Here is a 27,459-nt window from a genome sequence, read left to right on the forward strand (position 1 = left end):
TTCCTTTCCTTTCCTTTCCTTTCCTTTCCTTTCCTTTCCTTTCCTTTCCTTTCCTTTCCTTTCCTTTCCTTTCCTTTCCTTTCCTTTCCTTTCCTTTCCTTTCCTTTCCTTTCCTTTCCTTTCCTTTCCTTTTGTCTTTTGTCTTTTGTCTTTTCTTTTTTTTTCTGTGTTTACAACACGTTTCCTGAGATTGTAACATGACTCTGTCCTCCTTTATCCATAGACTCCCTCTTCCCATGCTTGTGCAACTATGGCCATACAAAGTAGTCCTGCAGGTTCTGCTGTGCTTGGTTGTCAACACAGCAGTTGCAGCCAGTTAGTATATTAAAGTGTCTGCTTGCCTGTGCTGTCTGAGGTAGGAAATCCCAAACAGCCTGCAGAGAAGTACTGCCAATGCAGGAGGTGATGCTGTACAAGCAGGCTGAGGCAGGAGGAGTTCTGGGCCACCTGGCAGGCGCTCATGTTCAAGGACACTCACTGCAGCACTGCTGTATAGCACCCATGCCCCTTCAGTGCTAGAGATCTAGCTAGCCAAAAGCCTCTTCTCAAGTTGTCAGATGAGTTATGCTTGTTTTACATCATAATGTGAAGCTGTCATGACATTTTTTAAGTACTAACTTCAGCTTGGTTCAAGAGCCTATAATAGATGAGAGTGGCTTTTAGGATAAAGCAAAAAGATGCCATTTTTGGCAGGATGGTTGTTTAGTAATAGAACTCCTGTAGAATTGGATAGGATAGAAATTTTATGTGGTTTAATGGAATAAGTGTATTTTAAATAGTTTTGCTTCCTGGGAGAACTCAAACTGTCTTATCCTGTCATGCTTCAAAAGTAGGCGCATTTCATTCCACATTTTCTCCTAGACTCTACAATTTGAAAGTATTGTTTTTTTTCTCCCTTGAAGCTCATGATGAATTAGACTGCACATCGTAATGTGTGTTGGTATGCATTTCAAATTCCTCTATTTACTATTTGAGCTGTTTGAAGCCAAATGATAATGGGGTTACATTTTATGGTTACATTTTGCGGACTGTTACTAAATTCTGTGTAATATCTTTACCTTGGCAGGCAATTGGCTTACGATGAGGTTAATAAAATAGCTTTTACCTTGTGATTATAATACATATTTTCCATTATATTATTGATATGTACATGCCATCTAATAGTTGTACCAGCAGCTAGTGCAGTGATGCTGCATAAACATAGTTTCTAAAGTGTTTTGGGATGAAATGTAGCATAAATTTTTTTAAACAGGTTTTTTAACAGCAATAATACCTTTTTGTGTAGGTACTAAAAGGGTTTTCATCACATTTTAAAAAGCATGACATTCTGTAAAATTTTCCTATAAAATAAAACTTGCCAGTTAAATATTTTGCTAACACAGGTATCCCAAACCATGGCAAACAAGCTTTCTCCCCAGACTTTAACTGTTTAACCTTTTATAAAGATGAGATACAAATGAGAATTATGGGAGGTCTGTATAATTTCATATGAGATAAAGAGAAGGATATGAAACGCGTGAAATACAATGACCCAGCTGGAAATGGCTTATGATTTTTCATCTTTTCGTTATGTTTAGTCTTCTTTGTGCACATCATACAAGAGCCAGTGAAGTGTGCCTTCCAGGAGTTCTGGATTTGAGTAGCTAAAGCTTAGTGGAAAAAGATATATCCTTCTGTTTAATTGCAAGATTGCTATGCAGCCCCATTCTGTCACTGCCCTGTCTGCTGATGTTTACTCTCCCTTTCTAGCTGCATGTCTTGAACCTTATTATCCCAGATAGAAGGGAAGAAGGATGGTGAATGGTGAGGAGTCAGGTAAATAGAGCAGAGTTGGTTTTTCAGTGTCAAAACCTTGTGGTGATCATTGGACAGTTCACCAGAAGGCAGACTGTGGGAAATGAGCAAGTTACACTTGTCATGGAGGATTTCTTACAAGGTATCCTAGGCCTTATAAAGGCATGGTTAGCAGGTGGTGACGAGACTCAAAGACATGCCAAATGAAGAGGGAAGGTTTTTCAGAAACTGAACCAGTCAAAGCTCTTCAATTTATTTATTAATCATTCCTGAACACCGTACGGCTTGCTGGTAATTGTAGCTAAGAACTTGTTAATGTGGCCGGCCTTCTATGACTTTGTGAAGCAAAGTAGATTAATGGTGGCTGGTGACATATTTGGTTTCAAATTGTTGCTTTTACCCCAGCTTGAAGCTGGTGGTTTGTCTGTGAGCTTTATTGTCTTTGCGCTTTAAAATTTCCTTGTTGTTGAAGACTATTTACAACTCAGTGGTGACTATGGCACATTTATACAAGCTGCTGACATGCAGTGTCATGATTAGAAGTCTGCAAGTCCAGGGAGTGGGACAGAGAATGCTTGCCACTGACAAGTCAGAAGCTTTGCCTAATCAGCGGTAAAAAAGATGCCATCTATTTTTTCTAGAAGCTCCGCTCCTGTCCTTAAAATATGTATATATATGCATAATGGGAAGCTTAGCCATATCTCTGAAATCCATTTGAGCTGATGATCCAGTGAGTCATCAAACCCATTAGTATGCCTTAGCTTTTTCATTTTGTCTCTTAAAGTTCATTTTTGCACTTTTTTTTTTTTTTTTTTTTTTTTTTTAAGATTAATGCTGCATTAAATGGCTGGCATATGGGCAAGTGCCCTTAGTGTCATTCTGGCCCTTAAAAGCGGCCATTCTGAGTCACAGAATGATTGTCCTGTTTGTTTCCAGGTTTTCATACTGCAATGAGATGACAAGTAGGAGAAACAACACTAACAAGGACTCTGTACTCTGGCTGTACCAAATCAGCTGGTTATCTTCATCACTTAAGCACTGATGTCAGCTGACTTGTAGTTCTTTAACAATTGGACATATGATATTGTTATCATCGATTTGGTGAGGTGACCGAGTATGGATAAGAAGACCCTTAATCATGTCCTGAAACTCTGACCTTGGCCATTGGTTTGTAGTGTTAAATTAGCCAGTCTTGGAATGATCAAAGAAAGATGCGGTACTACTTGCATATGGTGCCAAAGGAAGAGGAGAAAAATACTACATTATGTGGTTATTTCTGTATTTAAGTACTTCTGTTACAGTCCCACTGGTACAATCCGTACACCTAGGGGGATTAATTCGTTTCAAATTTTATGCTTTAACCACTAAATCATCTCCAGCTGGCACTGAAATAAAGTGATCTGCATCATCTACATCAGCAGGGAAGTGTCACCTTTGTTAAAAAAAGAACCACCGACACACAGACTTAATTATCTATTCAGAGTGCGAGCTGGCAGCTCAAATGTAGTGACTTCTCTGCAGAACCAAGCCAGATATTTAAAGAGGCATGAACAAATTCACACTTCTCTGCAAAAATAACGGTAGCTTCTAGATATAGCTGTAACTTCTAGATTAGAAGATTTTTGTTTTGTTCTGTTGGTGTATCCTTTATGTAGTTGGCTTTACTGCTTAACTGTTGCTAGTTTCCATATTGCGGCAGGCAAACATGTTTAATAAAAGGAGGAAATGGCTGTTCCAGAGCTGCAATGATGGACAGGTGGGTTCAGACTTTGGGCAGCTCGGTCTTCGAGCCTGATTTATGTGACATAGTCATAGCTTTAGAATAATCTCAGTTGGAAGGGACCCACAGGGAACATCAAGTCCATCTCCATCATACAGCTCTCCTTCGGCAGGAGCACCAACTGCCTTAGGTGGTAAAAGCTGTCAGCATTTTCAATGCCTCCCCTTGCTTGTCAATCAAACCAAGAGCTTGAAATTTTGTATCAAATCATTTTAAGATGCTCTTGGGTCGAATGAAAGCTCTTGAAGATGCACCTAATCACGCTGTTGGATAGTTTCCTTTTTGAAGTTATGTATTAGGACGTGAGGCTGTAATTTGGGGTCATACAAGCGGCTGTTGTTTTACTTGGGGATGCTGAAAGCTGGACAGCGCCCCGTGGGACATGGGAGCGCCCCCGGCATTCCTGCCCGGCCCCGTTCCGCCTGTCCGCTGGATGTCAATCAGTGCCTCCTCGCTGCTCCCCGTGGCAGAGCCGGAGCGCTCCGTGCCGGAGCGGAGCCGCCCTCGGGCCGCCCTTTATCTCTGTGAGGAGCTGCTGCATCCAGGTGGTGCTGGAGGAGGTTTTCAGGCGCTGATGCTGGGATTGTGGGCGGGAGCAACTCTCTTTTTTTCCCCACCTTCTTTTTTTCCCTTCTCCTCTCCTTGTCCTCCCTCTTTCTCCCTGCACCTCCGCTCCTCTGCCCGCACTGCAGAACCCCGCTAGCGCGGACAGCTGCCACTCTCTTTCCCCCCCGCCCCCCTCGCCATGCCGCCGACCCGCAGCCTCGGGGCAGCTCGCTGAGCCGCGGGCACCATGAGGCAGGAGCGGCTGACGGGCTCGCTGCGGCGCGGCGGGCGATGCCTCAAGCGGCAAAGCTCGGGCGGCGGCGTGGGCACCATCCTCAGCAACGTCCTCAAGAAGCGGAGCTGCATCTCCCGCACGGCGCCGCGCCTGCTCTGCACCTTGGAGCCAGGTACTGCAGCGGAGCGGCGGCCGTAATCCCGTAAGCCGCTTGGCGGGGGCGGGCGGGCGGCCGGGTCGAGCCGGGCAGAGCCGAGCCGGGCCGAGAGGACGCAGCCGGACGCGATGGGGGCCGCGGGTAGGCGCGACGCGGGGAGGCGGCGGCACCGGACCGCGGCAAATGGCTGCCCGGGTCCGCGCGGGGGATGCGGGGCGCGGCGACGGCGGGATCGGGCCGGGCGCCTTCGGGATCCGCCTTCGGAGTGCGCCTCGGGGCCCGCTCGGGCCTGCCGGGCTGTCGTGGGCTGAGGCTCGCTCCGCGCCTCCTTCTCCCGCCCAGAGCTCCCCTCCGGCACTCGCCTTCTCTATGTGACAAAGCCCAGCCTCGATCGCCCGCTGCCGGCTCCCCGAGCCCCCGCCCGCCGCCTGGCCTTTGTCTGCGGCGCGCTGCCGGCTGCACCCGCAGCCGTGGGACGCGCAGCTGCGGCTCTGCGGCTTTACCTCAGCGCCGGCGTCCCGTCGGCACCCGTGGTCGGCCGGGCGTGGGGACGTGCTCCGGAGGGACGGGCTACTAGCAGAAACGCTAAGGGGTGATCGTTGCTGAAGGCTAGGTGGCGGTTGCTCGTCTTCAGAATGGTGGAGCGCTGAGTTTCTATGAGGTATTGGGAATCTAGATTCAGTTTATAATGTTGAGCTGTTAAATGTAGTAAAAGCATTGTTATCTCTTGTCTGATCTTAGGCCTACAGAAAATTTCCAAGCTCACAAAGCTTGGAAAAACCTATAGCAATGCACAGCAATATGTAGGGGTCGTTTTCCCATTGTGTGTTGGGCACTCATGTGCAAGGCTGCTTTTGGAATCGTGCAGCGCTGACTGCTTCTGTGTTTGAGATTCATTTTGGGGGCTGTTACTAATAAGGTCTTAAACACATTCTGGTAAAAGATTTATGGCACTGCTGTTACTGAAAGCATTTCTCACCTTTAGTCCTCACAGACCCCTGCTCCTGCAGTAGCCTTCCAGGTAACAACATCTGCATAATGACACTCTGTTACTTACACTCTTATGGGGACCTGGAGACGCAATCAGAAGCTCAACCACAAATGTTGTAGTCCCAAGGCTAATTCAGTGTACTGTTCAATGTGGGTAAATACAGTGACGTCATTCAGGATGCACGCTTTCCTACAGTGATGGAGACAGGGAGACTAATGAGCCTTCACAAAAATAAACTTAGTTAAATTTTGTTCAGGTTTTCTTGTTATCTATGTACACTGCATGTTTGTAGTGAGAAGTTTATGTAGTCTCCAGTTGCTGGATGTGCTTTGATAAATCCCAGTGAGCTCTAATGGCAGCTCTGGCTGCTATTTCTGGTTTTGCAGGTAAAAATATATGTTTAGAGAAAAATTACAGGGTAAGACTAAGAATCTTGCTATTTCTGAAACAGCAAGGAACAATAAGGTGGTAGTTTATGTTGCCATTTTTGTCCCCATATTTGGTCTCCCACTGCACAGAAAGCTGCTCAGGGCCCTTTTCCTCTTTTTATTGTAAAATATTTATCTGTTTTCTGTTCGAGAAGTTTCAACATCTCCTTCTAAGTACAGGCAAAAACCCACAATTATGTGCTTTGTGAATTTGAAGCTGTGGCTCTTTAGGTTGCATCAGAACAGATCATCTTCATATGGTTGGTTTTTTTTGTTTTTGTTTTTTTCTGTTTTAATATCATTTTCAAGGATCGATCATTTCAAGGAGCGGTTGGATGTTGTGTTGAGGGACATGGTGTAGTGGGAGCTATCGGTAGTAGATGAATGGTAGGACTGGATGATCTTTTAAGGCTTTTCCAACCTTGGTGATTCTATATGATTCTATGAATATTTCTGAAAAATTCACAGACTTTGGCTCTACTCTTCTGTTTCATGGAGCTGAGGAGCAAGGATTTGATTTCTTCATCCAGATACTTGGCTGGATGTCTTTTTTTTTTTAGCTCCCATGGCTTATTACATGGTCATGTGCTCTACTTTGGTCATGCAGTGGGAGGCCTGAGGTTTGGGTATAAAACTTACTTCTCTTAGCCTTTTGTTATGGGGTTTCATAGCATATTTTATATGGGAAAGCTAACAGGCCTGATTTCTTGATTTTCTTATGTTTCATGGGTGTTTTAAAAATGTGTACGTGTGGGGTTGTTTGTTTTTATTTTTATTTTATTGCTTTAATTGTTCTCCAAATACAATTTTTGCAGTCGTTTCTGGTGACCAGGTTGCAAGAACATAGAACAGACCATATTCTGGCATTCTGCCCTTCAGAAATGTAATTGATGCCAAACAATCGTACTTCTGAATATGCTTGTATTTGTGGAGCTAGTTAATTCAATTATGCTCCCAACACATTCCTGTCTGCATAGGTTAATTTTGTTTTATGTATGAAGTGTCATTTGCAGAGGTAATATGTAGTATGCCAAATGATACTATTAGGTTTTCTGGTTTGATTAAAAAGAAGGGTTAAGTTGTACTTATGGTGATTACAGTCCCCAAGAGCTGCATGCAGGGCACATTTCAGCCAGGCTGTCCATGTGGAGAATCTGGTCAGAAAAGTTCCCATAAAGCTTCAAAGGATCAGGAGTTTTTCTTGCAAAAGGTGTGCTTATATTATACAATGATGAAAAAGGTAGCCCAGAGATAAAAGGTGGCCAAAAAAGGAGCAAAACTGCTGAAAATGGGTGCAGAGGGTGGCAAGGTTGGATAGATGTGGGGAGCTGTGGAGGGAAGAAAATATTGGGGAATTTAGGTTTGTGGGAAGAAAGCAATTGAATGCAGAGGCAAAGGTGGTCAGTGGTAAGATGTAGTGTACAATGGATGTTTATGGGAGAAAAGACTGGAGGAATATCTGGATATCTCTGGCCTTGCCCTAGGGCAAGAGTAGGCAGGATGAAAAGGATGGCAGGACTGACGGCAAAAGGCGGAGTACATGCAAGGGTGGAAAACTTGTTAGAAGGGAAAGGATGGAGATAGGAAGCTCTGGGGAACCAAGAGAAGATGAAATAACAGTTCATCTACTTGGGAAAGCTCTGAAGTCCAGGGACAAATTCATTGAAGAGTGTAGAAACTGCACACGCAGAGGAGCACATAACAGGCAGTGAGGTGCTGCTGCCACCTGGCTGGCTACGTTCCTGAAGGTATGCCAGGAAGCTCCTGGCTGGGTTGTCTTTCCGATCTCCTTTGTCCTTGAAATCTTTAGGAAAAAAGATTGTATTGTTCATATTGCAGCTTCTTTTATCTGTTTACTTGCTGATTTTTATTTTTATTTTTTTTAAAAATTGAACAAAAAATGTAATTTTCTGATTTTAGGAAATACAAATTATTGAAAATGAACAGGTGTAAGGGACCATCCCCGTATGTTCTGTGGCTCACTCCCTGTGTTTTTTGCCTCTTCTCTGTCACAAAAAACATCGTATCATTTGATTTGGAGAATATTGCTGCCTGGCAACTGGTAACAAATAAGGGGCCACAGACTTCATGGCTTCATGAAGTAATATTGTAGTTATAGTACAAGGCCTGACCAAGAGGCTCCTTGTCATGCTGCAGAAGGGCTTAGTAACCATAGTCTAGTCTAGTTTTACCACATGATGTTAGTCTAATTTCTCATTGTTTCACACCTGTCCTAGTTGTCAGCTTTGGTTTGGTAAACTTATGGATTCAAGGCACTTGCCTGTGTTTTTGGTTGCATTTTTCTTTACAAAGATTTTAAGACAAAGAGAGAAGTTGTTACTGAGATCTTTATCTTCGAAAACTGTGAAGAGATTATGATGTAGCTGTTGAGTTGGAAATGAATACGTGATTATTTTGGAAGTCTATTGTTTCTTTGATACCAGGCAATGTTAGATATCATGTCAGCTGTTATATTAACAAAAGGAGTTCTTGATCACAGTGTCTTTGTGTAGTAGTCTTTTCCGATACTTAACACAAAATTGCTAGGGAATGAGAATCCCTTTTTCACATCTACAGCAAATGTGATATGATTTCATCTTAGTAGGCTACTAGCACTGTTACACTGCTCTGCATTATTATGAAAAGATTTATGTATTAGGAGTCCCTGCTGAGTGCCATGGGTTTATGGGGTAGAATACTAATAAACACTTGCTTCCAGGAATATTTGTTAATACTTGAATATTTTTCAAGACATTTGTACTGTGCTTTGATTCTTTTATTTTTCTAAATCTGGCAAGCATGTCTTTTAAATCTAAAGCACAGAAACCAAAGCCTCAGCCCCCAGGTCTCAAGAACGCAATACTGAATGATCATTTGTGTGTGTTGTGAATTTTCTTTTTTTTTTACCTCTGCCCTGCCAGGAAAAAAAAAAAAAAAAAAAAAAAAAAAAAAAAAAAAAAGAAAAAGAAAAAGGCAGCCTTCAGGGAGAAAGCTTTGTCTCTCTGTATGATGTCTTATATATAGGCATTACAATTCTTAAGTTGCTTATTGCCTCATTTTAATTTACTTATCTCTGTTTGCACATGTCAGTATGCAAATGCTGAAAGACATTTAATATTCCATAACTAGCAGATGCCACTACAGTTTAAGCTTTTACAAACTCACAGGCTTAGTCCTTCAAAGCACTGAGAATTACTGGTGGGTTGATTAGCATGGATTTTATTTACATAAAACCTAGCAAATTAGTTTTTTGTTGTTGTTTTTTTCTTTTTTCTTTTTAAGGGTATTTAAATATGTATATAAAGATGTTAGGATTGATATTATAGGAAAACTGTGAGCAATATGTAGCATTTTAAGTATGGAGTAAGGCATGATATGGAGGGAAAGCAAAGGGCTTCATTCTATGTGTCAGAAAGTTCAGTGGGTGGGGTGCGGCGCGGCTCTGTTCAGCACCGCAGCTCTGGACAGCGGCGTTGGAAGGACCGAGGCATGGTAGAACGGAACTGAGCAATGCAGAGCGGAGCGCAGGTGTGACTGTTCTTCATGTCATGGCACAGTAGATGCCATACTCAGGGTCCAGTGTGGGCCAAATCTGAGATCCTAATATTTCGTGTCATACTGTTCTTCAAGTCATATCTGCTAGTATTCTGTATAACAACTCCTATAATTTGCTCCTATGGACAATATAAAGGTTCATATAGTAGTTTGCAAAGTCCTGGTATGTTTTAAAAATAGCGAACTATGTGACTCTTGGTGAAATGAATTGTGCTGAACTAAAACATTAATTTGAAGAGGATGTCATTTAAAAAGCATTTTGTCCGTATGCTTTTTAACATAGCTCATCTGCTCTTCCCTGAGCAGACGATAAATCACAGAAACAGGTTAAAATATGATTACTCAAACAAAGATAGTGGATGTTCTGTGATCTTATTTGAGCTAGTTTTATTTGTGAGCTAAATGAAAATAAAGATCATAACTATTTTTCCTTCTTGTTTCTAGGAGTTGATACAAAATTGAAATTTACTCTTGAGCCATCTTTAGGTCAAAATGGTTTTCAGCAGGTAATTTGGTTAATTATTATCTGGGCTTATTGGAGTACTGGGCTCACCTCATTTAAAGTACTTGCTTGAGTTCAAAAATGCATCTATCATCATATCAGCATATTATTTGCTATTGCATGAAGAATTGTTCCATTCGTATTTGGAAAGTCCAATAGGTTTTTGTTTGTTTTTTTAGAGATCTTTTACATCTTTGTGTCCTATTATTTAATAATGTTGTTGTATCAGTCAATAATTAAACTATTTTCCCTATAAATTGATTAAACAGTTGAACTCTAAAAAGCATACAGTAAAATAAAATGAATGTGTATGTCTGCAGTATTGTAGATGCTGCCACATTTTTGCATTAAGCTAATGATGAATTTTTACCTGAATTTTTATGATTTGTTCTTTTTTTTTTTTTTTTTTTTTTGCTTTTAGTGGCATGATGCACTCAAAGCAGTGGCCAGGCTGCCAACAGGCATACCAAAAGAATGGCGGCGAAAGGTAGGTAGACCTGCATGCAGTGTTCAGTGCGTCACCTTTGAGTTTCACATGAAAGATGAACAAGGTGGACCACATCAGTATTACTAATGTTTTTCAACACTGGAAATTTTAAGTGTGAATTTTACTGGGATTTTACTGAATTTACCTTCTTAAGTGATGATTTCACGTAGCATTTGAAAAGACTGAGGAAACAGGTAAAAATAGCATTTACATCAGTCAGGTTCTTTCTGCTTGAGACTCAGGAAACTTACTGCAGTGCAGGTGATATTGTTTCAATTTGTCAGGCCCGAGGAAATGTATTGGTGAAGCTGCCTCAGCAGCTGAAGATCAAATAAAAGTAGAGCAAATCTCTTCTGTAGGCTGTCATGCTTATGAAGGTGAAGTTGATAAATGCTAGTGCTGGAAAAAGTGTTCTTGGATATGTTTGATGGGGTAAAGGCAGGTCCCTTAAATAGGGAAGTTCAGAGTCAGGAGTGATATGGAGTGGTAGAGAACACCATTGCAGGGAGATTGCACTCAGTGGTGTAGAAAAGGACCCAGTGGGATTATGCTTAACTTGTATTATTGCTTTCTTCGGTTGAATTTGAACTTCCCTAGCCTACAAATTCATGTGTATGTATTTACTTTCTTAAAAACAAAATGAAGCATATAATCTCAGCTTTACAAATGTAGTTTTACTCAACAGACTATTTTTAAAGCTTTTAAAAATACCTACCTGGTTCCATGCATTTTTGATGAGTCAGGTAATTTTCTTTCCCGTTTTCTTCTTGCTATGCTTCCAGATTGTAAAATGGGGGAAAAAAATGAGGCTGTAAGTTATTGTTATCCTAACACCACTGCCACTGCCCTTCTATTTTTAATCTACAGCTCCAGTGAATAATTATATCATCTTAATATCTTAATATCATCTTAATATCATCTTTTGTTTCCTGAAAAGTTCTCCTCCCACACTTCAATAAGCCTTCTAGAACTGCCATTTCAGCTTTTTTTTTTTTTTTTTTTTGTGGTGCACTGTATCACATAATGACTGAGGTAGATGGGGACCTTTGGAGGTCATTTAGTCCAACCATCTCCGCAAGGGCTACCTAGAATAGGTTGCCCAGGACCATGTCCTGACAGCTTTTGAATACCTCCAGAGATGGAGACCTCTGTACAGCCTGTGCTTTTCGCTGCTATTCCTTGGTTTTCCAGTGATACTGATACCAAAATTATGGAATCATTTGATGTTTTGGCAGCATGCTGATTGCTTCCTTTGCTGACAGTGGAAGGGGTAGGGTGACATCTGCATTACTGCTACAACATGTGACATCTGTTGTCCAGAGCTGGCAGAGGTAGACAAGCCAGTCAAACATCAGTAAGAAATAAACAGTGCCAAATGCTGCTGGGAAGTGGAGAAACATTAATCCTCTACATGGGTGGCTTTTTAAAAGCGTGGGATGGCATGTTTAAATGCAGAAAATCTGATATTCTGTGAGCTGTCTACAAATTCCTTCAGCATGCAATTATGTAAGCGTTTATATCTGTGGGAAGTGTTTGAATTACTTTTGTCACTTGAGGGAGTTAACAGCTGGTATAAAACTTGACCCATTTGCTTTCACGATTTCTTTCTGTTTCCTGAAAATAAAAATCCTTTATTGTTACTTGTTGCCATCGTATGATCTGTCATGTTTATTTATGGTTCCAGAACTTCTCAAATATTTAATGAAGGTTCATGATTTGTCTTAAGTACATGTACGTAATCTGTTTTGGTAATTAGCTGGTTTTTAAAAGTTGGGCAATATCTGTTTTCAGAACTCCCTGTTGTGCCAGTAGTTTTGGAAGTCTTTTTTTTTTCTTTTTTAAGATTAATGTATACTGATCCAAGTAATACTTTTTCAGATTAGTCCCAAATGCTTCCTACTGGGAGCTGCTCCTTCTGGAAAGTTTAGATCTCCAGGAGTGGGAGCACTACTAGGTTTCTTATGTGGCATTTCCAGGAGATGGATCCATGGTGGAGTTAAAGGAAAGCCTGCAGCTGTTTTATCCTTTATAGAATGCCTTGCTGGTTATGAGATTAGGAAAGCTGGTATGACCAGTAGGTGGGCTTCCACTTGGAAGGGCTCTTGGTTTCTGACAATGGACTTGCAACTTTGTGAACAGTTCATAGATTTACACACTGAATACCGTTTTGCTCCTTTCTGCTTTCAGAAGCAAGGTATTACTTTAATTATGCAAAAAATTGTTTTAAGTATAGTTTTCTCGTGTGTACATCAAACCTAACAGCAGACTGTGGCTGGCGGAAGTTGGTCAGGTTAATCTTATGGTGCTTATAAAAACTGCTCATATTTTATCTGAGAAATAATGCATTTTGTTGACTTCCTAGGTTTGGCTGACCCTGGCTGATCAGTACTTGCATAGTATAGCCATTGACTGGGATAAAACAATGCGTTTCACTTTCAATGAAAGAAGTAATCCTGACGATGACTCTATGGGCATCCAGATAGTAAAGGTAGACAACTTATTCTATTTTACTTTTCTAATGAAAAGCAATTATATACATTTAAGATAGAGTTTGGATGTATTTTGTTCTTTCCAAAGTGTGTGGGAAAAATCTTCTTTGATCCACAGGAATTATTTCTTCTGGTCCTTCTTTTGCATTGCTGTGGTTAGCATTAACTGAAATAGAAAAAAAAAAAAAACTACAACTGAATCTGTTTTCCTTAGTTTCTATTAAAATAATAATTATGAGACATACCAGACTAATGGAGATGGTTGTAAGGTTTTGTTCTTACAGTACAGATTTTGAACATTAACCCCAGAAAGTATTTGCGTTTAACGGTATTATGTTTTATAGTAAAGTAATTGAGCGTCTTTCTATGTGCATTTCTCATCTGGTTGTTAATTTATATATAAAACAAAGGGCATTTTTGAGGAAGAACCTTACTGATTTATATTGCTGTGGTGATGTAGATGTTGGTCTGTTTACCTAGGAGATGTTCTTCATTTTCTATAATCATCTTAATTAAAGGACAGGGAACAAACTTCCTGTGCTCCTGGTTATTACAACTGTCATCTGTACTTGGTAATATAAGGTTTTAGATCTTAGTCATGGAACATGAAAAATTGTAGTGCATTTCATCTTTTACAAGTAATTTTAATTAAATTTTCAAGGACTCCTCTCTATCTTTGTTTTGTTTTGAAAACTTAGTGGGTTGGGATTTATTTTACATTCTGATTTAAAGAAAAGCAGTTCCTCTTGTTTTGTTTGGTCATTTCAAAAATTGGATTTTTGTCTGTATTCATTTCCTAGCACAAATTACCACTTCACAGATGGAATGGTAATGTCAGGCAATTCCAGTCAAAAAATTGGATGGGTTCTAGAACAAATGTCTCAAAGTGGAAGTCCTTGGCAGATGCTCGCTAGAAATTCAGCATCTAGCATCAAACCTTAAAATTGCTGCTGCTAGTGTCAGTTGCACACAAGCATCTACTCAAATCCTTTGTTCCATATTGTGCAGTATTAACAATTCATGATTTTCTGCTCAGCCAGTTCACGTGGTAGCAGTTTCCCCATGCAATGAAAGTGATTTTGAGATAGAATCTATCTATCTATCTATCTATCTATCTATCTATCTATCTATCTATCTATCTATCTATCTATCTATCTATCATCTACTTTTCCCATGTTTAATATGCACAGAATACATTTTTCTGACGTCTTTGGAAATCCTTAAAATCAAGAGAAAACACCATTCTGTGGAGGAAGATTTAAAAAGGAACTACAGAGCTGATATACTTTGCCTCTTTGAAACACAGAAATCTTCTGATGTTTTCTGTGACAACTTCCTGTGAGCACTTTCTAGATGACTTATTTACTTGTGACCCTACTGAAGAGAAATATGTTCAGCAAGCTAAAGGTTTGCAGATTAAAAAAGAAACAAGCTCATCAACTTCAGGAGCAAGTGTTTGGAGGGTGGACGTGAAGGGAAAACTGGGGCAGGCATGGAAACTCCTGGGAGGAGGGAAATAAACACCTTTTATTTTTGGTCTGTTCTTCATCTTTCTATCCTTTACAGGACCTTCACCGAACCGGTTGCAGTTCTTACTGTGGCCAGGAGGCGGAGCAAGATCGAGTGGTACTAAAACGAGTTTTGCTGGCTTATGCCAGGTGGAATAAGTCTGTTGGCTACTGTCAGGGCTTTAACATACTAGCTGCGCTCATTCTGGAAGTGATGGAAGGCAATGAGGGAGATGCTTTGAAAGTGAGTAGAATCTTTTGTTGCAATGTTGAGGATTACTTCTACTTAGTGAACTTAAGAATGAATGAATGTATGAACTTTATAGGCAGCCAAAAAAGAGCAAGGTTTAAAGTAGATTGTTTTTTATCTGTAGATTGCTTATTATCTTGTCTGAGCTAAATGTAGACAGTTTGAATGTCATTACTGTTTAAAAAACCAACAAATTATATTCAAAAAACAAATGAGAGCTTGACCATAAATAAAGATGACATTGCTATTGACTTTACCCAAACACTATGTTTAGCTAAAACTTCCAGTTTGTTATCAACCTCATACATGGCAGTTAAGAAATCTGCTGCATTTTAAAGCTAGTTGTAGAAGCACACAAAATAATTATGGAAAATGAAAATAAATAGCTCATTTGTGCTAAAAATTTATTCAGTTCTGTCAGCTGTTATTTTCCATTTATCTTATACTGTCCAGAAGCTTCCAGGACACATTATGACACTACAGGAAACACAATTGCCCTATTTTTATGATTATGATTTTCAAATAGATTATTTGGAACTCTGTGTTATTTTTGTGTCATCTCTCACTATGAGCTGTGTCAGGCTCCTTTTGCTGAAGAAGTAATGGTATGGCACTAGAGGGCCCTGAAGAGGTAAATCACTGAAGTGTGTTAGCACTACAAAATAAGCCTTAGCTGGCAAAAAAGAACAGAAAACAAAGTTATATCTTCTCCATGTTCGGTATGTGTGCTTTGTAAGGCTGGAATTTCCCAAGAAGGGGAAGGGATTTGGTGTGAAAGCTGCAGCTTTTGCCATTTTAAATTGTAGGATAAGCTAAAGAGGAAAGATACCAGTTTGCAAGAGGGTATGAGAGAGAAAGAGTAGCTCTGGAGCAGGTTTGGGAGTTAGCAAGGATTGAGAAATCTCTAGTGAGGTAGTGAGTAATGGAGAGTTAAAGGAGATGGTGTGAGCATGTGTATACTCTTTTGCTGCAGTTGGTAGAACAGGTATTGAAATAGTGAAAGATCTTGAAGTTTACAGTCTTCTGTTGGGCTGCTGATAGACAGAAGGTGATTTATATCTCTTTGTTCCACTTGTTCGTTCTTAGAAACTCGATAGCATCCAGTTAATGCATTTTTACCCATGTCGTTCAGCTATCTCACTTGAAACATATGTCTCTTTAAACTGTCTCATGCTGCTTACTTTAGCACCTCTTAAAATGACAAGATGAAGTGCAGCATGCACTAACACATCACAGTGAGATGTGTGAGGAGTGTTTTAAAAGAACATTATCTCGCATTTTGAAGAAGCAAAAGAAGATTCTTTAGAAGATGAGTATTCTAGTGGTGGCAGTTAACAACCAGAAAAGGGATAATGGAAGTTTTCAGCTATTTGGAAAATCTCATAAACACCTCTAGCATCAAAAGTGCAAAAAGTTGCCTTTGATTTGAGTAATGCTTCCAATTTGGGCATAGCTTACCATCAAATTGATTTCAGTCATTAATGGTTGATAAAATCTAAGCAGCTTCAAGAGGCTGTCTTAGCCTTTGCATCTGTATCGCTTGTGGTAACTTAGAGTACCCGTGGATGCTTAAAAAGATGTTTACACACCATTTTAATGGAGATGCCAGAGGCATGTATTGACACTGGCTCTAACCTGTAGTTTTGTGAACAGAATTTAGAATTTGATATCTCTTTTCTGTTATTGAGACTTATTTTCTAGGAGTGAGTCCTATCTGATTATATTTATCTTCTTACAGATCATGATTTACCTAATCGATAAGGTGCTTCCCGATAGTTATTTTGTCAATAATCTCCGTGCTCTCTCTGTGGATATGGCTGTTTTCCGAGATCTTTTGCGAATGAACCTTCCTGAACTGTCCCAACACTTAGACACCCTGCAGAGAGCTGCTAACAGAGAAAGTGGAGGTAGGTTCAACAGAAAATGCTACTGATTTTTCTTCTTGCTCTTGTTTCATTTGAGCACAGGTCTGAAAATAGTCTTTGAAGTGTTTTCATGAATATATTGCTCAGAAAATACGCATTTTACATTGTTAGAAGTAGAAGATTATTGATATGCTTAAAATATATTGTTAGTTCTCTCAGGAGAGACAAGGAAAATCATTTGGTCCCACAGTTAACAGCAAACATAACATAAACATGTTGACAGGGATGTAAAATGTGTGGAGTGCCATCACTGTAATGTACGGCTTAGTACAAAAAAATATGTGGAAAAAGTGTATCTTTCCTTAACTCATGATATGTGTCCAGCCACTTGCTGCTTCTAGTTGCTAGAATTTACAGAGCTGTTCTGAGAAGAGTTGGAATGCAAGAGCAAAGGGTAACTGGTTAATATGTCTTCACCTGGATGCTTAGCAATATGCAGATACAAAACCGAGCTGCTTCTGGGATTACTATCTGAAAACTGGCTTTGCACTGTGAATTTTTGTTGTGTAGCATTTCCTCTAGATAACTTTATTGTTTTCAAATCAAAATACAGCTGTTTCGTTCATGAGAGGTTCCTCCTCACTCTCATCTCCCATCTGGAAGCGAAGTGCACTTAGGTTTCATCTTTTCGAAAACATACAACCATGCTACATATAAGTAAACTCATGACAGCGCAGTCTGTATGGACACTAAGAAAGTGTATCAAGTAAGCATTTGCTGTTTGAAAGTATATTCCTCTGTGGATCATGGACGTCAGCTGATACTAGGATGCACAAATTGTTCTCTGAAAATAACAAGAAAATAAAACTACAGGTTTGTCTGACTTCTGAATCTTGTAGGAAGCTGTTAACAAGCCAGAAGGAAAACTGAATGTGTTAACAGTTTCTTCTTCTAAGCTGTCAGTGCATCAGGACTGAAGACTCCTTATGTCATTAGTTTCTGTAGAAATGCAACTGCATTTTTTTTAATAAAAGGCTTTTAGCTTATGTTGTTATAGAGAAGGATAAGCAATCTTTCTCTTGTTAAGAAAAGGTGTTTAGTGGTGTTTTTCAAAGTGGATGCTGCTGCTTAGAGCTTTTGGCGATACAGCAGAATGAATGGTGACTATATATGTCCTTTTTTTCTTTTTCTCAGCTTCTCTTTAGCTCCATGCTAAGAAACTTTTGCCCAGTAACAGGGGTTACTAGAATGACAGGTGAATTTCGGTATGCAGTTCATACATCATGTAAAACAATGGTAATTACAAAGGACTTAAAGTATTTATGTGTTTTTTTTATTTCAGGAGGCTATGAACCCCCTCTTACAAATGTCTTCACAATGCAATGGTTTCTGACCCTCTTTGCCACTTGCCTGCCTAACCATACAGTTCTGAAGATCTGGGATTCAGTATTCTTTGAAGGCTCTGAAATTATACTGAGAGTAGCTCTGGCTATCTGGGCAAAGTTAGGAGAGTAAGTGGTCATGTTCATCTGACTGTTTTTCTTTTGCTTTGATCAATGTAAATAATTTATACGTTGTTCTGAAGAGTATGTTCTCAGTTCTCAGCAAGATGCAGTCTTCCAGGAGAACGTACATCTTTTTCAATGTAGAAGCAGTGTTCCTCTTTGACTTCTCCAAGAAACTGTGTACTAGAGGATATTGTCATGGTACCAAAAGAATGGGCATGATAATAAGCTGAACACTCTTGCTGCAAATGTCTCCCACTGTTTGTATTGTGTACATATAATGTCATTATGGTATGCTGAAATAATAGTTGGACTTTCCAGAGCATCAGAGGGAGTTAGTAAACATTCTGGGGAAAAAAAGTACAGAGCAATTTGAGGGTGATTAGCTGATTTAGTCCTACTTTGTCTGAAGCTGGAGATGCTAATCCTCATTTTTTTTTTCACTTAAGCCCATTGGCTACGTGTAAGAAAACAGCTGACAGTTACTAAGAGAATCATTTTGTGTAACATGGTTCTCTGTTAATGCTTGCAAACACATCTTCTTGAGTTTCTCTGCTTGTCAGCATGCTGTAGCAAAACTGCCATTATTGTTAATTTGTTTTTCTATTATTATTATTATTATTATCTGTTCATTTATATTGCTATTAATCCACTATGTAGGATGAAATACAAAAGACTAGTCCTAAAAAGGAGCTGTTGTTACAGCAAATGTTTGCGTTCCAAAGAGTACACAGTGCTCCTGGAGAAATGAGAAATGTCACCAACTTTGGCAGGAGGTGTGAAGTCTTTCAGGACAAACAGATGTTAGTTCAGCTGAAAACTTCTTCAGCAATTGCATCATTTTTTTCTTGTGATGCTTAACTTCCTTTTTTTCCCTTCAGACTGAACCACTGGGGTTTATGCTCATCTCTGTACTTGGATGTTTGAATTGCTTTTTCTTCCTTTGGAATATATTAACGTTGTAGGCTACTAGCGTTGCAAGGGAATGTTTAATACAACTCATCTTTAATTGAAAGTGAAATTAGTGTAATAATTACCCAAGACATTTCTTTTGATCTGTTCATAAAAGAAACATTTACAAATAATTTGCATTAGGATTAAGCTGCATGTAGTCCTGTTGTGCTTTACTGCTTAGTGCCATACCTTTAGATAAAAGGTGGGGTGGTTCTCTATGTACTTACAAGCCATAGCTACAAATATTCCAACTCATAACACGATAAAGAATAAAAAGGAAATCATTGCTTTGAAGATTTTTAGCATAAAATGTAATCAAAGAAAAAATTAAACACACTTGTTGTACCTTTAGGATAGGTCTCATAATTGATATGAATAAAAAAATAGGGTGAAAACAGTAAAGCTTCTTGTAATCAAAGCAGAAACCAGTACCATGAGTGTGTAAATAAACAGAAATGACCTGGAGCTGCTTGTTGAGCAAACAGGAAAGAGAAAACTTTACTATTGTGAAAGCTCAAATGAATTAATGCCTTCCAAAGGAGAAGGTATTCTGAGAAAGCTCAGCTGTTGCAGTGGCTGACTCAGGAGAGTGTCCATCACCTGGAATGGGAGATGAATTGGCAAATGCTCAATAGTCACATTTTCCAGATGGAAATTTCCTCACTTTTGTCCATTTGGGGTCTAGGGACAACAGAAAAATCCTGCTCTGCCACAAGCAGCGATTCAACAAAAAAAGTGACCCTATCTTTCTGTAGTTGGGAGACAGGGTCCTGAGGCCACCTGCTTTTCCCAGTCTACTAAGAGCCATAGGAAAAACACCAGGAGATGACTAGAAGTGTCTAGTGCTGGAAGCTTTCTGTCTGTACCTGTTTTTTTCCATCAGTGTTTTCAGACACTTCCATTTCAGTAGATTTAAATTGATGACATGAGCACATAAAATCGCAAACTTTGAAATGCAGTATGGAGAAGGCCATGAAAAAAGGGTATATCCTTGTTTACCTTTACACATTTTGGGATGTTGTTGTGAATTTGTTTTTCCTGCATCACAGCTACGTGGAAACAATCACAGGGTCTTTTAAACATCAAGGAGTGGTTTTAGATGAAGCACTTAGTTCTCTCTGTTCTGGTAAAATCCAGAGAGGAAAAGAAGTTTGATTTATTTTATATTTTATATTTTAAAATCTCTTATCAAATTCATGATGTAAGCTGGAATAAATAAATACCACATTCAGTGTATTCCCTTGAAATAATGATCTTAACAAAAGTCATTTTTTTAGACTATGATTTTTTATTATTTTTATTTTTTCCCAACTAAAGATCCATTCTGTTTCTAAAGCTGTCAGAGCCAGTGATTTGGTGCAGCAAATGACTGGTGGTGATTTCTTTTCTTCCAGGATATTTTTAGGAAGGAAATATTTACTTGTGTTTAGCTTTTAGACACTCACTCAACATAAAGGAAAATATGGGTTACTTTTATTTTCATCCAGACTTTGCAGGATTTCACGAATCTTTCCAACCTATAAACTTCTCATTTACAAGATGAAGAGAGTATTTATTTTCCCCTTGAAGGCGACAAGCAGTTGAACTTATTTTTACAAAAAACTGATATCTTTGAATGGAAATTGTTGCAAGGGCAAAGGAACGATTAGGCTTATCTATCTAATCAGTGGTTCGTTATTTTGTTTTGCATCCCTGTCTCTGTCTTTAATGGGTATGCTGTTTGGAGGTCAGACAGGGGTTCTTAGAAGGACTGGTGGGAATGAGATTCATTTTTAATTCTTAGAAGTCTGAAGAGGAGGCCTTGAAAGTTTAAAAGCATTTTTAATTGGATCAGGCCTGTCTAACCCTTAATCAGAGTATTATATTATGACTCTGTAATACAGTCAGTTAAATTGACCGGCATGTAGGCGTGTATGTATGAGATAATCACACAGTCCTGTTTTCACGCTAGCAACCAGAACGTTACAAGATTAATTTAGCAAGAGGCACTCTTATTTTTGATCTGGTGGATTTAATATTTCTCAAGTTTTAGAACTGAAAGAAGCAGAGTGAATAACCTGTCTGTATATGCATGAATGTGTATAGCCTAGGCAGACACGATCTAGTGATGTGCAGTTTTATTATTTGGAAGTGTAGGGGGGGATTACAATAAATGTAAGAATTAAGGTAACTAATGGAAATGCATGTTTTATGATTACAGAAAGTTCAGTTTTGGTTTGGAGGCAAATAATCATATGTAATAATAAAATGACATAAAACATTTATTCTGACATAGGCAAATAGAGTGTTGTGAAACTGCAGATGAGTTTTACAGTACCATGGGCAAGCTGACCCAAGAGATGCTGGAAGACAGTCTGATCGACAGCAATGAACTCATGCAGGTGAGTGATTGTGGTATAATTTTTTGCGTTCTCCATCCATCCTTCAGGTGCTGATTTCTAAAGAATTCCGTTTTCTATTCAGATACTGCAGGTACATAAACTCTCTCAAGAGTAAAAATTGAAGATAAATACAGATGACCTGCAGTTAAAGCTGAAAATCTTACACGTTAAAAATGGAAAAGCACTAGACTCCACTTGATAAAGAGTATGGACACGTTGAGAGCTGAAAGTTTGGTGTGATAAAGTGTGCAGCTGAATTTACGCAAGCAAGATGTAGAATCTCTTTGTAGTCATAATTCTTAGGAAGTTCTTTTATTTTGTTTTTGTTTTGGCCAGTTATTTATTACACTGCGTCCTTTTCATTCTGCAGACACAGTGGGAGACAAGGATTTACCCAGTGAGAAGGGGAAAAGGAGTCCTTCATGATTTGAAAATAAAGGAATAGCCATGGAGAGTAGTCAGTGAACTATAAACAAAGATGTTTGTAGATAACTATGCTCATTGAATTCTTATACTTATGTCACTGGATAAGAACAAATATCTGTGTTGTTCTGGGAAAGGAAAGGGACTTGAGAATTGCAGATAAAGTTGTATTGATTTGTGTTGTGTGTGTTTTTATAATATACACGAGGATTTGTCTACTTACATTTTTTATGAATGTGTCATGCTACAGTTCTCATGTTTTGTTGACTCAAAAAGTGGATGCAGACGCAGAGCACATGATTAACCTAAATATTTTGACTTGGGAGGTGGAAGAGAAGTCTGCAATTGAGTGGGTTTATTAATGTAGTGGGCAGATGACTTATTTTTTCCATTTCTGCAAGCAAAATTTTTTGTTTGGGATTACACACTTCCATAGTCTGGTAGAGTACTGTCCTAAAGTGAAGAATTGCTTTCAGTCTTCTAGTTGTTTTGTCTGATGAAGGGGCTCTGGAAGTGGGAAAGGTAACTACTGTGGCTTTGTTCTGCTTCAAAAATGGAAGTGCAACTGGTCAGAAGTACTTGTATGCTTGTAAAATTGGCATTATGGTTCCTCATAGGGTAGTGCAGATAATGAAGACATGTCAGGAGGGCAACATGCCTGCTTTGTGTATGTCCTCTAAGTAGAAGAAACCCTACTGCAGTTTAGTTCGCATTCATAGAGTCAAAGGCAGGCACTGACAGCGTAGCTGTTTTCATCAGAGAAATTCACTCCAGGTTCTCTTTATGACATGGGAGATGTTGGCAGTGCAGGTATTTGCAGTTAGCGGATATGAGTCCCACCATGTGCCTGGCTGCTGCACTTGAACCTTTTTTTTTTTTATTATTTTTTCTGCTTTGGAGCAGAAAATAGAAAAATAAGAGCCAGTTCATTAATGAAAGGAGATAGGCTGTTTGAAAACATTGATTTTATAAATTGCTTCAAGACTTTCTAGACAAGTAAACCAAAGATGAGCATTTAGGCTGTTTTGTTTTCAAAACGTTATTTTTTCTTTTCCTATTCAGAATCAGAGTGATGGTTTTGCTTGCATATGATACTTTTTACAAGGTGGCTGAGGAATTAATATCCTACCATGGTGAAGGATTAATATTCTACTCTGTATTTTCTATACGTTTCAGTAGAGGTTGATGCTGATGATCATCTCACTTTTCTTTAAGCTTGCTTGATGCTTTCACTTGTATTTTAACTACTTATCCAGGCTCACTTAAGCCCCTGAAGAATAACAGGCACTTCTAGACCACTAGGAAACAAGTTGTGCTCTATAGACTTATTGCCTTTTGAAGCTAGAAGAGGAAGGTATGACTGATGCTTCAGGAGCAAGAGTTGACAGGGCAGATATCTAAATGAGATAAGCTTTTGCATATTTGACCCTTGTGTAGAAAGAGTTCTTATAATGTTAAACTGAGGAGTAATTGGAGGAGCAAGGAAGCCAGCAGCTTTCTCCTTTATCAGACTGAGCAGTTTAGGTGAATAAAGTGTAAGTGTTGCACACACCAGATGCTAGGCTGCATGTGTATTTCGGACTAGCAGTTAAACAAGTACAGTATTCAGTAATATTTTATTGGCCTATTATTAAACTGTAGCTCTTGCATGGAGACAAAAGGCTGTATGCCAGGTGTCTGCAGATTCTCTAAACAATGTGTGCTTATTTGGGTACATGCTTTCATGTGTTCCCATAAAATGAGCATTTTTACAAGCAGCTAAGTTAATTCAGTTTGTAGACGTAGAAACATTGCAGTGTACAGATGAGAAGAAAACAGAAGATGGAGAAGTATCCCCGTGTATTTACTGTGGTGGAGGGAAATAGGGGGTTAATCCCTTTCTGTTAGCCCAGCATTTTGGACTATCTCCTGCAGACAGTTGCCTGCATTTGATGGTAATTCCCTGGTAACTTTTTGCTGGAGCAGCACATAGTCTGTTTTTGAGTTTGGTTTTGCTTTTTATTTTGTTTTCTAGTGAAAGAGGGAGAAACCTTAAATCATTGTGGAGCAGCTCTTGAATCAAGAGTTTGTGAGCTATCTTGCAAAAGCAGAATTTCTTGCCCTCCTCTGGAAGCCACAGGCCTGTCACCTTTGGTATGGCATTCTGCTGAGAGCATAGCTGGCTTTGCAGTTTTAGAGTAAGGCGTGAGGTTTGAGATGAGAAGGGAGGGTGTTTTTCTCACCTCTTTAAGTGTTCCCAGAATCTGTCCCTCACAGCCATATATAAGATGGTGCAGCCAAACTCTTAATGCTTCGTATTGTAGACTGTTTCCCACTGGCCCACTTTCACCAGAATTAATCACGCAGCATCCAGATCTGTGTGCAAACAAGAAACAAGATTCACTGAGGCACTGCTTTGGGATCACAAGTGCTGGTTGACAAAAATTTTTGAACGTGCACCAGCATCAAATCTGTTTGTGGATCTCTTAGCCAGATGGCAAATGAAGCTCCTAGTTAGAATCTGACAGCAAGTAATTAAGCAAAAGATGTGTGCAAGAGAAAAATTGCACAGGACCTGGAAAAGACACGTTGGAGACATGGAAAAGCTGGAAGCATAATCTAAAACAGTAGGTGTGAGGAGTAAGTGGAGAGTTCAGGCTGACTATTCACATAAAGGGTAAATAGCATATGGAAGAAGTTACCTGAAAAGGCTGTTGACATAAAAAGTAGAAATAAATTCCAGACGCACCTCCTTCTCTATGAAGGGAGAGAGCTGAGACATATGGGGAAAAACACAGTGAAGTGTGATGGAGATCAAACAAACAGGCAGACATGTTGGGCCGGAGGTAGGTCTTTCTCCAGATCATAAAATTCCTCCGTCTGGTAGACTGCCGGCATATCACTGTTCAGGCCCTGGAGGATATTTGTCTTTCACAGTAGTGCTGCAGTTTCACAGAGTGACGAAGCTTCAGTTCATGCTCTGAGTTTCTGAAGGCATTCTCCGTGCCTTAGAATCTTTGCAGAGCTCAAAATAGATAATTCCTTACACAGTGGCCTGTTGAACTGTACTACTGCCCTGAGTCTGATCTAGCCAGGAATACCCTTCCTGCTCCTCACTGCTAAAATCATTGCCACTGGAGATTTCTTTCCCCCCTTTTTTTATCAGGAAAGGGTCAAAATTCATTTATGCAGTTTTCTTAATGTATTTAGCACAGACAAAGCACTGTTTGTGAATCAATTAGATAGAAGTTGTGCACAATTTCCTTTCATCTTAATTGAGGCCATTTGCCTTTAAATGAAAATGTCAGTGACTTACTAGTGCAGGAGCAAGAAAAGGGAAGATTTCCTGCCATGGCTAAGGAGAATTTTTTATGCTGCTGTCTGTCAGTAGACATTAATTTATCAAAAAGCTTAATTTTTTCAAAGGAACTCTGGGAAATGTTGTTTCAGGTTGTTTTTTGTTTGTTTTTTTGTTTTTTTTTTTTCAGTGCAAAAGTAAGGGGAAAAGGGCTACTCAGTTAGGTAGGGTCAAATCCGCAGTGATACTGCAATGAATGTGATCTGTCTTCATGCCAGGTTGGTAGCTGACACACACTGTCTAATTACGAAATGGCCTAAAGCAAAACTAATGCTGAAAGCAAGTTCATTTGCAGCTATTGATCATCTTTAAGTATTGAAGTAAATAGAATTTAGTAAGAGCTTTTTGTGGTCTTGCTTTAGCAGTTACTCACACTGATTTTGCATACAAAGAGTTGCAGTGACATTTTTTTTTCAATGACAGGAAAAATCTCTCTTTTTTTCTTTTTCTTTTTCTTTCTTTTTTTTTTTTTTTAATGCTAGCTGGATAATATTGGGTCCTTTCTGTTAGTCTATAATGCAGGTGATGTAAAGGATCTGTTAACACTCTTCATTTAGTGAGGGTCTACTCATCCTTATCTACAACAGAGTCAATGCCTTGCTGAATACCTAAGCAGAGGCGCAGTTCTTCTGGAAGGTGCCTAATGCCTCATTGATGCAGGTGTGCTGCTGAGGAGTGATAGTAATATTAAATAAGTACATCAGATTTTTTAAAAGTCTGTATATCTAATATTATCTTAACTGCTTTTAAAACTCTAAACTATGCGCTTTCCTAGTGAGTCTTAGTTTTCTTACAGGAAACATTAGCTAATTCATAAAACTAGATGTCTTACATTTTTTTTCATGGCACAGCGTTTAATTCTGCATGTCTATGAAAGTCACAAGGACACATATTTTGTAGAACTATTGATTAAGGGGATGATTGTAAAAGCTGCGTATTTTTTTTTCCCCTTAGACTGTTTATACCATGGCTCAGTTTCCCTTCCCACAACTGGCAGAATTAAGGGAGAAGTACACTTACAACATTACTCCTTTCCCTGCGACAGTAAAGTCAACTTCATTTCCAGGGTAAGTCTGAAATGCACAGTGGATCATTGTCAGATATTGAAATGACATCTTCCCTTATATACACCTAAAGAAAGTAAAGATGTTTAGTAGTAATCGTGTTTAAGAATGTCTCTTTCCCCTTTTTCCCTTATGTTCTCCTTTGTCAGAAGGCTAGGCAGGACCAGAGACAGTGATGAAGAGAATGATCTAGATGATGAAGACTCCATTGCCAATGCAATTGGCTGTCTTGGACCATTAAGTGGCTTTTTGGCACCAGAGCTCCAAAAATACCAGAAACAGATGAAAGGTAAAAATGTTCTAGTTAATTTTAGAAAATGGAATTAAATCTGCATGACCTTGCAGAAATCACTCCTGTATTCAACTGTGAAAGCTGCTGTGAAAATGGTATTTTTAATTCACACAGGGATTACAGTAGGTAACAAATCACTTCCTCTGCAGTCCATGAAGATGCACTGAAAGTCAATTTCAAAGGCTGCATATATATAATAAATAATCCTATGGGGTGGGGATTTGGCTACAGTAATGTTTAAAAAAGAGTAGTGAAGTTTTGCCCTCCCACAAAAAAAAAGAAGCAAGCGTATGAAAAAGAAGTCTAGCCTATGTCCACGCTAATTTCCCAGAGAACTATTTGGTGATCAGCGTCTTCTGAAGAGTATGTATTTAATAAATAATCTTAACCTTCATTAGCATATGTGCATATGGAACATGTCGGTGAAGATTAAATTCTGCAGGAAATTTCACCGCGCTATTGGTCAAACCTTTAGATTGTATAAAATTATAGGAGGGATTGGGTTGGAAGGGAACTTGAGGATCATCAAATTCCAACCCATATACCACAGGCAGTGTTTTTAAACACTAGGTCATGTACTAGACCCGGTTGCCCAGGGCCGTATCCAACCTGGCCTTGAACACCTCCAGGGATGGAGCACCCACAGCCTCTCTGGGCTGCTGTGCCAGCACCTCACCACCCTCTTCCCCTGACATCTATTCTAACTCTTTCTTCCTTTAGTTTAAAACCATTCCCTCTTGTCGTATCACAGTCTACCTGTGTGAAAGGTTGATTTCTCTCCTGCCTATAATCTCCCTTTAAATAGTGGAATGCTCTACATTGGTGAGCAACAGCTCCAGCGATCCTTCACCTCTTGTTGGTATGTTCAATACCTGAACCAGAAGGTTATTGTTGATGGACTCCAGGAACCTCCTGG

At 39.4% G+C, this 27,459-nt stretch overlaps 1 protein-coding gene across 5 annotated transcripts in view; it reads left to right on the top strand.

Annotated features, from left to right (window-relative positions):
- The window catches only part of TBC1D30 (TBC1 domain family member 30), a 48,896-nt gene that overhangs the window by 15,729 nt on the left and 5,708 nt on the right, over nucleotides 1-27,459 (top strand). For 2 of the 5 annotated variants that reach the window (XM_072334634.1, XM_072334672.1), the window contains exons 3-11: nucleotides 9,931-9,992; nucleotides 10,410-10,475; nucleotides 12,838-12,963; nucleotides 14,531-14,716; nucleotides 16,461-16,629; nucleotides 17,930-18,098; nucleotides 21,322-21,427; nucleotides 26,142-26,254; nucleotides 26,401-26,540. In XM_072334634.1, the coding sequence (XP_072190735.1) occupies nucleotides 9,931-9,992; nucleotides 10,410-10,475; nucleotides 12,838-12,963; nucleotides 14,531-14,716; nucleotides 16,461-16,629; nucleotides 17,930-18,098; nucleotides 21,322-21,427; nucleotides 26,142-26,254; nucleotides 26,401-26,540 (1,137 nt within the window). Of the gene's footprint in view, nucleotides 1-3,993; nucleotides 4,558-4,949; nucleotides 5,174-9,930; nucleotides 9,993-10,409; nucleotides 10,476-12,837; nucleotides 12,964-14,530; nucleotides 14,717-16,460; nucleotides 16,630-17,929; nucleotides 18,099-21,321; nucleotides 21,428-26,141; nucleotides 26,255-26,400; nucleotides 26,541-27,459 lie in introns of those variants that run through there. The other 3 variants (XM_072334644.1, XM_072334653.1, XM_072334662.1) reach the window with 3 other exon arrangements.

The sequence above is a fragment of the Excalfactoria chinensis genome, chromosome 1 (assembly GCF_039878825.1).
Source record: "Excalfactoria chinensis isolate bCotChi1 chromosome 1, bCotChi1.hap2, whole genome shotgun sequence".
Lineage (NCBI taxonomy): Eukaryota > Metazoa > Chordata > Aves > Galliformes > Phasianidae > Excalfactoria > Excalfactoria chinensis.